The sequence below is a fragment of the Canis lupus genome, chromosome 4 (genome assembly GCF_011100685.1).
Source record: "Canis lupus familiaris isolate Mischka breed German Shepherd chromosome 4, alternate assembly UU_Cfam_GSD_1.0, whole genome shotgun sequence".
NCBI classification, from domain to species: domain Eukaryota; kingdom Metazoa; phylum Chordata; class Mammalia; order Carnivora; family Canidae; genus Canis; species Canis lupus.
Genome location: NC_049225.1, coordinates 59,435,989 through 59,445,987, shown reverse-complemented (window position 1 = coordinate 59,445,987; position 9,999 = coordinate 59,435,989). Strand labels below are relative to the sequence as shown.

General features: G+C 56.3%; 1 protein-coding gene across 4 annotated transcripts in view; it reads left to right on the top strand.

Moving 5' to 3' along the window:
• Positions 1-345: 345 nt before the first annotated feature.
• The window catches only part of SYNPO (synaptopodin), a 36,911-nt gene continuing 27,257 nt past the window's right edge, over positions 346-9,999 (top strand). The window contains exon 1 of one of the 4 annotated variants that reach the window (XM_038535029.1): positions 346-1,004. In XM_038535029.1, coding sequence (XP_038390957.1) covers positions 611-1,004 — 394 coding nt within the window. In that variant the 5' untranslated portion in view covers positions 346-610. Of the gene's footprint in view, positions 1,005-6,371; positions 6,435-6,899; positions 7,020-9,999 lie in introns of those variants that run through there. The other 3 variants (XM_038535033.1, XM_038535034.1, XM_038535030.1) reach the window with 3 other exon arrangements.

Genomic DNA, 9,999 nt, shown 5'->3' with positions numbered 1-9,999 from the left:
CTAGATGTTTATTTAATGTGTATTGGGGGGAAACGACTTAGCACAACATACTTGTGGTTTTCCTGCAATTATTGCTTAAGATAAGTCTGAAGTAACAGGAGTAAGTTATTTAAAGTTGATTTATGGAAAAATATTAAGCAAATAGTGCGTCAGGTGGCATAAGGATATGGTGAAAATTTGCGATGTCAAATGGCTGAAGATTGGGGCTTTCCCATGAGCATGTGAGACCTGTACCCCAAACCCTAGCCAGTTCTCAGGGCCACCTCAAGGTGGGCAAGTCTCAGAAATCCAGCCCAGGACACCCAGCAGACTGTCTCATGTGCTGTTTCATTTCTCCCTGTGCAGGTAGATCATCGTAAAGGAGGGCCTCACAGACCAGACACGGGTTGAGAGAAGGGCTTGGGGGCTTGGGGTCTGCCACCCCACCCAGCCCAGGAGGGCCCCACAGTCGGACCTTGCCCCAGCTCTGTGACTTGGCTGAGGAAGACAAAGCTGCAGAGAGCCAGAGGAGACCCCAAGAGGAGCAAAGACCCGGTGCTCACACACACAGGTGGCCGGCCAGGCCCCTCCAGGCCCTGGCTTCTCTGCATCACTAAGGAGAGGCAGCACCATGCTGGGTCCCCACCTCCCACCTCCACCCCATGGACTCAACGAAGACAGGCCTACCCCCTTCCGGATCCCTGATGGGAGCTACAGGTGTCTGGCCCTGGAAGCTGAGGAGAGCAGCAGTGAGGAGGGCCTGCAGGGAGAGTCAGGGCTCATGAATTTGCAGGAGGACAGGGTGGCCAACAGGAACAGGGACAACTCTGCCTGCAGAGCCACCCAAGGGGCACCAGAGCTGCCCAATGCCCTGGGCACCCAGCGACCTGCCTGCTCCAGGGAAGCACGAGAGGGGCCCCAGCGAGATAGCAGGGCCAGCCAGGACTGGGACGCAGCGAAGGCTCAGCAGGCGATGACAGCCAGCCTCAGCCCCCGCACTGGGCCCAGGGTCGCCCAGAAACCAGGTAAGTTCACATCCGTTTTCTGGACTGCCAGAGCCCATTGGGGACCCCCCGGGGCTCCTGACCATACTTCCCCATGATGCATAACAGTCCCCCACAGTCCCACGGACACGCCCCAATTAGCAGCCGTGGGGGGCGAGGCAGGGGAGGCCGGAGTTACGTGCAGTTCCAGCTGCACCGCATCTATGCCCACTCTTTTCTCTGCCAAAGAGGGCAAGTGAGAAGTACGCGAGAGAAAGCCCTGCTATCACGCTTGGTTAAACAGAAGTCCGTCTCTCACTCTTGTCTGCCCTTAATCATTCATGGCAACAAATGGCCTCGGTCCCAGGCAATGACAGGGCAGGGGTGCCTCACTGAACCTGCGGAGTGGCGGCTACTTGAGGGTGCTGGACATCGAGGGTACTGGATATAGCGCCGGGCAGAGCAGATGAGGTTGCTGCCCTCGTGGAGTTTTCAGGGTACAGACTGAATGAAGCCTTTGATCCCATCTGACCTCCTAATTTTACAGATGGAAAAACTGAGGCCCAAAGTGAGGAAGAGACTGCTCCGAGTCTCTTGGCCCATGGGCGGCTGAGTTGGGGCCACATTCCTCACCCAGGCCTCAGTTTCTTATCTGTTCGGGATGACAGGGGCAGCATCTGTATCACCTGGGCTGCAGCGAGGACCCAAGGATGGTGTATAGGGAAGAGCTCAGGGTGCCCGCCTGGCAGGAAAGCCAGGAGGGAGGGAAAGAGGAGGAATGAAGGAAGGGAGGGAGGAAGGAAAGGAGGGAGATCATCCCCCCCAACCCCACCCCGCAGGCTCAGGAGACAGCAGAGCAGAGCAGGACAGGGAAACCCACACTGAATCACCTCCATTGCCCGGGCCCATGGAAACGCTGAAGTGGGTCCAGATGGGGAGGACGTGAGCCCAGCCATGCTCGCTGAGGCAGGAGCCGCCGCCAGCAGATGCTGGGGGCACAGGGCGTGTGGGGGACACAGGCCTGGGAGGGCTAATGCGTCAGGAAACTGGAAGAACACCTCGTGTCTCTGCCGCCCTGGCTGCCATCCCCCGGCCCCCCCACCCACTCTCTCCTCTGAAATAATTCTCACCGGGCTCTGACCACCCCCCACGGCAGGCAGCAACCACCCCCCACCCCGCCCCACTCCCCCACACTCGGGTCACACAGGGAGCTGGGTGGGATCCAGCAGCTGCCTTCAACGCATGAAGGGCCCGGAGAAGGAGGACCCCAAGAGGGCCCAGCAGCCTTGAACTTGAGATGGGCCCTCACACCAGAGTCAGCCCACACTCGGGTCCCGAAAGCCAGGAAGCCCCAGGGCCCACTCCCTTCCCTCTTATAGACCCTGGCTGAGGGTCAGGAGCCGTGGGTGCCGGTCCCAGAGCTGAGAGCAACCGGCCAAACCCCAGCAAATTGCTTTCCCTTGGTGAGATTCCGTTTCATCATTCATGAAAATAAAATTAAAATAGGAGCCCTCTCTACCTCATAGAGCTATTGTGAGGGTGCGATGATCTTAGATCGGGGTAGTGTTCTGGAAATTTTAGAGTGATCATGTGGTGGACATTAATAATTATTAAAACAATCATCACTGACTCAACAGTATGAAAGCTGTTATTCCTTAAGCCCTTCTGTGCCAAACCCACGGTGCTAGGAGCTTTACGTATGTCATTTCACTTAACCTCACAGCAATGTCCATACTATGATTATTTCTGTTATACGGATGAGAAGATTGAGGTCCAAAGAATATAAGTGACTTGTCTAAGACTCCTGACTAGTAAGCTGCTCACTCACTCAAAAGACCAGCCATGGTCTTTTGAACATGGGGCTTTGTTCTTAGCCACCACCGTATTCTGGATTTACAAGGGGAGAGTTCTGTCTGTGACCTCCTGCAGTGGAAGAGACCACGGGTGAAGGGAGGAGAGGGGCCCCTTGAATGAATCATGTTGGCTCCTCACATAGAGCTAGGTCATTTCTCGTCCATCCCACTACATAGCCTTTCGAGGCTCCACATTCCACAGAGACCTCAGTCCCTTGCCCCAAGTCACACAGTCAGTGCTGGAATCGAGACTATGATCACATTCTTCGTCCTGACAATCCGGTTCATTTCTTCCTTTAACGTCCAGCCAGATGGTCTCCAGTTCCATCCTGGACATTTCTAGGGACGGATGGGGCGGGAGTGACCTTAGGAGGATGTCTCTGGGAAGTCTTCCTGGAGGTGGAGGCAGGTAGGAAGCTGGATCTTGTAGGAGAGTAGAAATCCGGGTGGTCTTGGGTCAGAGCCCACACTGGCCTTTCTGCTCCCTCGGGAAAGGGAGGGGCCAGAGTCCTTTCTCTGCCTGGAGATCCGGAGGGAAGAAGCCTGTGGAGTTGCCAGGTTATTAGTGGATTAGGGCTTCCTTTTAAAGCTTCCTCTGAGTAACGCCAAAGGATTATAAGCATCTTCAGACAATTACACCCGTCCTTCCACAATTATATCTGCTTCTCTTGAGTGCCCCCTGGCAGTTTTAAGTATGGGTCATGGCATTTTCTGCCTTGGGCACCCACCACCTGGGGTGGGCAGGTGCTGGTGCCATCTCTCTATAGCCTGAGTACCAGCCAAGCAGGGCAGAGTAGGGTCCTTGGCAGGCTGGGGTCCTTGGTTGGAGGGGCAAGGGGTGCAGAGAGATGAGGTGGGCAGCAGCCTGCAGCTCCAGTGTCCTGCCATCAGGAGAGAATATATACGGGCAGCCAAGTGTTGGGTAGGGCACATGATCGGGCTAGGGGTAGTTGGTCCAGAGCTCACCAACAGAGCCCTGAACCTGAGATTATTGTGGAGATAATCTTGTGGAGACTCTAAAGCCCAGAGGTGGCAGGCAGATGGCAAGCAGCCTGTCCAAGGTCACACAGTATGTTGGTGCAAAGCTAGAGTTGGAGCTTGGGGCTTTTGCACCTCAGTTCAGCTGCCACACATGCTATCCTAATTATCTTGTACGGGTTTCTACATTTCATCCTCTAAACAACCCTATGAAGTTCATACTGTTCTTAGCCCTGCTTCACAGATGAGGAAACTAAGGCACAATGAGTTTAAGTGACTTGTTCACCATCTCAGGCCTGTGGGTGGAGGAGCAGAGATTTGAACCCCAGGAGGTCCGGGCCCAGGCTTTCAACCACCTTCTGTGCTGCCTTGTCTCCATGGAAACGAGGCAGCAGGCTGTGTTCTTCCACCCACCTAGGGCTGGAAAAAGGTTGTTCAAGCTCTGGAGGATGGGAAGGGGGGGTAATTCTGCTAAGCCATATCCCTCCACCCCAATACACTTAAGGAGACTTGGGATCCACTGCTGATCCAGCCCCTCCCGCATCTGTGGCTTTGGGAGAGAAGGTAGACAGAGCAGGAGGCTGGGCAGGATGCCAGCCACACTGCTTCTCACTTCCACACTCCACAGTGACCAGAATAGGAGGGCAATGGTGTGGGGAGCAAGGTTCACGTACACCTCACATGTGCACTCACACACACGCTTGCACTCCCCCCAGATGGGTGCACATATGCGTACATGTTCTTATGCAAACACTCACGTGTACATAATCACATATCTGCACACACGTGCACACTGTGCATGCCCTCAGACATCTACATGTCCATGCATGGGATATGCACTAGTAGCCACACACACACCTGGCACTCATTCATGCCTACGTTTCACATGTGGACACATGTATCAGATTTGCATACATAGCTACATCCCACCTGCACGCATATTCCCTTCCTTAGATACAGGTTAAAAGCATGTTCTTTTCTCCATTTTCTTTTGCTCACATACTTACACTTCAAAATCTCTCCTGCACGCACACATTCTCTCCTACAGGCATATCCACTCTTGCACACCCACTGTCACACACCTACGTACAGACTGAAGCACTTTCTCTGTCCTCTTCCCCATCTCTTTCTCTTTCATACCCACCCACACAGTAATTCTAGCTTCTCTCCTCCCTCTCTCTCTCCTTCTCTCTCTCTCTCACCCACACAGTTTATTTCCTGGTTTCCCACAGGCTGGGCGATAGCCACTTTTCTAGCACATGTACTCCTAAGGCAGGCAGTACCTTACCTGGTGCCAATCCCCAGGACCCCCTCCATGTTTCCCACCTCCCCAGGTGACAGTCCCAGCACAAGAGCAGCCAGAGGGTCAGAGGGATTCTCTGCAGACCCTGAGGCCAACCAGAGGGATGGGAGCGGCCAGGGAGAGTTTGTCCCTCTGTCACCTGACCTCCTGCACTCTGAGCCCACCCACTGGGGACAGGGGATGTCCCAAACCCAGGCCACCTGCAGTTCTGTGTTTCACAGGACCTCTGGTTTGGTGGGCTCACATCAGCACACTTCTAACTTCCTCTAGCAGAAATCTAAACACAGAACCTTGATATGAAAGTGGAACCACCCTGGTTGAAGGGGTGGAGTACTTGGAACCCGGGGAAACTTTGGTGAAAACCCAGGCCAACATTTTTCCAAGTGTAGTTTTGTTTCAAAACTGGTGGGAGTGTGAAGGGTGCTTGTTATCAGTACTGTTTCCAAGCCCACCGCCTCCTCACCACTGGGAGGGTGTGTTAGAATGTGGGCATCTCGACTTCTAACAGCATCCCCACTTGACTCTGATGCACACTGACCACTGCCATGGGGCTCTGCTGAGCTCCATCTAAATGGCGTTAGGTTCACTGAAAAGATGTGGAACTGAAACCCAAGAGCCGCACAACATCCCTGCCGGGCTCTGCTACCCACCAGTTAAATCAGGGGAGGGTCCCAGGCCAGCAGGGAAGCTGCAACCTTCCTCAGTCCCCATTTGTCCGGGTCCTACCAAGGTAGACAGTTATTCTAGTCACCGGGGCTGTAAAGGGGGAGGGAAGATGGGTCTAAGGGGTACCGCATCTGGATCTGAAAGGGAAGGGGCTGCGGAGGGGAGGGTGATGTCAGTTATGGGGACGGAATCACAAGGATTTAAAAGAAGAGGGGTCGGAGGGACAGAGAAAAGCTGGGGAGACAGAAAGAAGTGAGTGAAATGAAAGCAGAAGGATTTGGGGACCGACCTGGAGATACAAAAGAGGAGGAAACAGACACGACGAGGCAGAAGGGTGCGGCGCAGGGGAGGAAAGCGGGAGCGAAGGGGGCCCGCCGGGATCCCGGGCCGAGCCCGCGGGGGAGGGAGTCGCCCCGGGGGGGGGGGGGGGCGGGGCGGCGGGCGGGGCGGGGCGGCGCTAGGGCCCCGGGGAGCGGGCGGCAGGAGCGCGGCTCGCCCTCCCGCCCAGCGCTCCCGGCTCCCGGCCCCGGCCCGGTCCCGCGCAGCCCGCTAGGAGGTGGCGGCGGCGGCGGCGCGGAGGGGCGCCCGGGGCGGAGCGGGGGCGGCGGGGGTCGCGGGGCGGGGCGCCCGGACGGACGCGGCCAGGTGAGCCCGGGACCGCGCGCGGCCGAGGTGAGTGGGGGGCGCTGGCGGGGCAGGGGTGCGGGCGCCCGGCGAGCCTCGCCCCTGCCCACCTGCGCTGTTCCCCGCGCCGCCCGGGGGCAGGTGGCGCATCTGGGCTCCGGTCCCCGCGCGCAGGGTGACCTTGGCCGAGTCCCTGCGCCCCCGTGGGCCTCAGTTTCCCCATCTGTACCGTGGCGGGGGGCGGAGGTGCTGGAGAAATCCGGAGTCCGTGGAGCAGCCCCGACGCGGGGAAGCGGCTTCCCGGGGCTGCGCGGGGGCCCGGGCCTCCAGCCCCAGCCCGCAAGCCCATGGGTGGGCACGGGGGGGGGGGGTGCTGCGGCCCTGGCCGGCCGGGAGCGGCGGGCTGGGCTCGGCCGGGCTGACCGACAGGGGGGCCGCGGGGCAGCGGAGCGCCGGGTGCTGGCCTCGGGTCCCCCTCCCGCGGGCGGGGCCGGGACGCGGGGACCACTGGCCGAGCCCCCGCCCCCGGGGAAGTCGGGGTCCTGCCTGAGCCCCCGGGGGCAGAGGAGTCACTGTCCCAAGGGCTCTACAGCACATTCTCACGACACCCGGACCACTACCCGGTTTGCCCAGGTGAGAGGCCGTGGAGGTGAAGTGAGTGGAGGGTGGGGCGCCCCCCCCCCCCATCCCTACGCTGCTGCTGCTGCTGCTGCTGCTGCTGCTGCTGAGGAGTCAGGAGCTCCAACCAGACTCTGACCCTCTTTGAGGACTCTGGGGAAAGGGTCTCCCTTGCTCCCTATCCCACCCCAAGTTATGGGCTGACTCTGGATTGGGATAGGGAACCCTCTGTTCCCCGTCTGGGCTGTCTACAAAGAACAAGAGTGAGCAGGGAAGCACCAGACACCCCATTTCCCACCCTCTCCTGGGTGACAAGTGGCACTGGAATCAACCAACTCGCTGTGGGATCTGGAGGCAAGCCCTGTCCTCTCTGGCTCCCAGTGAGAGGGTGGGCAGAGTGACCCCTGAGGGGACAGCTGCATGGGAGACTGCAGTGACCGGGCGGGCAGTCCCAGGGTGCCCCACCCCTGCCCTGATGCACGGTGTAGGATGAGATTAGATGCTGAGCAGAGGAACTAGGGTATGCTGGGATAAGGGACTGGAAGTCTTGCTGGTGCCTGTCAGCCTGTCACCACCCCCCTATCCTGTGTTGGGGGACAGAGCCACATACAAAGCACTGTATTACCCCAAGCAGTGGACTGGGAAAATGCCATTTGAAGTGGGGTCCCCTGCCTCTGTCTCTGTGAGAGAACTTGGTTTGTTTTTTTTCTCCTCTCTGTCCTTAGTTTCCCCATCTAGACAACAAGGGGGGATGGACTAGAATCACTCAGAGTTTGATATTCAGAGAACTTCTCAAAAGCAAGATTTTTGCTGCTGTGCTGCCCTGGCTCCCATTTTTTTCAGAGTGGCCCTCACTTTGCAGGCAGTGGGCTAGCTCCCCCCATCTCCCAAACTAGCACCTAAATTAAGTCGTGGGTGGAATCAGCATTTAATGGTTAAAATAAGGCTTTTAACCCCTTCCCTCTCTTGTTGGCTATTGCCCTTCCCCTAAAGTGAGAAAAAGGACAAAACCCCGTGGCACCCAGGTGCCTGTTTCCCAGCTGATCCCTAACCTCTTTCCATCAGCGTTCTGTTCCATCTCCCCATACTAGAGCTGGGGAGACTGAGGCTGGGGAGGGGATGAGATCTGACCAGGATAGTGCTGTGAGTAGAAGGCAGCGGAGCCCCCTTTCCTTGGAACAGAGGAGCTCCTTGATAAGGGAGGGGGCAAGTGGCAGAGGTGCATCCGGAGAGATGAGAGAAGCATGGGAGGAGCCTTCTTTATCTACATGTCCTTTCCCCGCTGATTGTGCCCTATCTTCACGGTTGGCACATGAGCCTACTTTACAGCTCTAGGGGTGGACCGGGCAGGGGTCAGCACTCTCCCACCACCTGCCAGCGCCCCCATGCCAAGGGGTTGTACACACCTGCAGGTCTAGGGGCCTGGCCTGGGAGGCACCTCTTCCTTCAGGGCAGCTCCCAGGCTTCCAGACATGAGCTCATCAGAGCTGCTGATGCCAGGAAGGGAGGGACCAAGGGGGGAAGCAGGCAGGGCTGCACAGCTCAGGGCACTGCAGGCCCCAGGGAAGTGGAAGGGCGCCTCCATTGTGGAGGATTTGTAGGCTCTAGCCCTCATCGTTGTTTGGAGGCAGAGACAAGATAGGCTAGCAGAGGGTCAACGGGGGTGGGTGTGGGGATGGTCAAGTGCCCTGGGCTGCAGGGCAGGGACCTGTGTGTTAAGCCTATCTCTGTGGCTTGCTTGCTGTGTGATCCCTTGCTCTTTATGGACCTCAGTGTCCCTGGCTAGTGACAGGATGGGTGGGTCCTTAGGTGCTAGGGTTACAATAGTGAACAAAACAGGTGGGTTCCTGCCCTCAGGGAGCTTGCATTTTGATTGGAGAGGTAGATAAGAAAAAGGGTGGCAAAAATAAACAAGATATTTCCAGATAGATTAAAAAGGTATGTATTTAAATAATAAATAAATAAATAAATAAATAAATAAATAAAATGTATATAAAAGCCTTGCTGCTAAGATGGAGAACAATCTGGAGGGGCTACTTTGTATTGGTGGCTGGGGAAGGCCTCTCTCACTCCATTGGAGTGGAGACCTGAATGTTATTTGAAGGGGTGATCATGGCTGGCTTCATGGAGGAGGCATGTCCAGAACTCAGGTCCAGAAGAATGGGAGGGATTCGGCTGTGAGGAAGGGTGTTTCAAAGGACAATAAATAGTTTAAAATAGGAGTTAGGGTGGGGTTATGGGTGGGGGTGGCCATTGGCATAGGTTCTGAAAATGCCTTCGTCCCTCACGGCTACAGGCTGCAAACCCAAAGGAGCCCCAGGCCTGTGATCCAGTCAGAGGAGTGGCTGGGCTCTGCTGAGTTAGGCCTGTGTGTGTGTGAGCTCATAGTCCTTTGTGAACTGTCCCTGGACACTGGGTCTCAGTCGCTACCCAGTGTGGCCAGAGGAGGAATCAATGTGGGGACAGCCTCCAGGCCCTGTAATTCCAGAGGCTTACAAAAGCCCTCTCTCTCCAGAATGAAATCTTTACCAACTGGCCACTGCCTGAAATTCCACCATCCTAGCTTCATCTTTTCCACTCGGTGAGGCGGTGTAGTATAGGACTGTGGCAACCTTCCCCTCCCCGGCCCAGCCTCCCAGGGCCGTGGCAGGTGAAGCAAAACTCAGTCTCCTCCTGTGGGACCTGCTTCCTGTATGGCCAACACTCGGATTCTGTGGCTGGACCCCTGGGTTCTCCTCCTGGCTAGCCGGGAGATCTGAAGCAGATTATATAACCTCTCTGGACTTGTGTTTCCTCCTCTATAAATAGAAATAATAATAAACCCTATCTTTACTGTTGTTTTGAAATCAAATGACGATACATGCTAAAAAAGATAACTATCACTTATTAGATAATATTGTCCTGTTTTGATCTCTGTTAAAATGGCAAGCCTTTGAGAAAGTGGACCCTAGCTCAAGACTCACAGCTCAGTATAAGTTACTTTTTGATGTTTGGC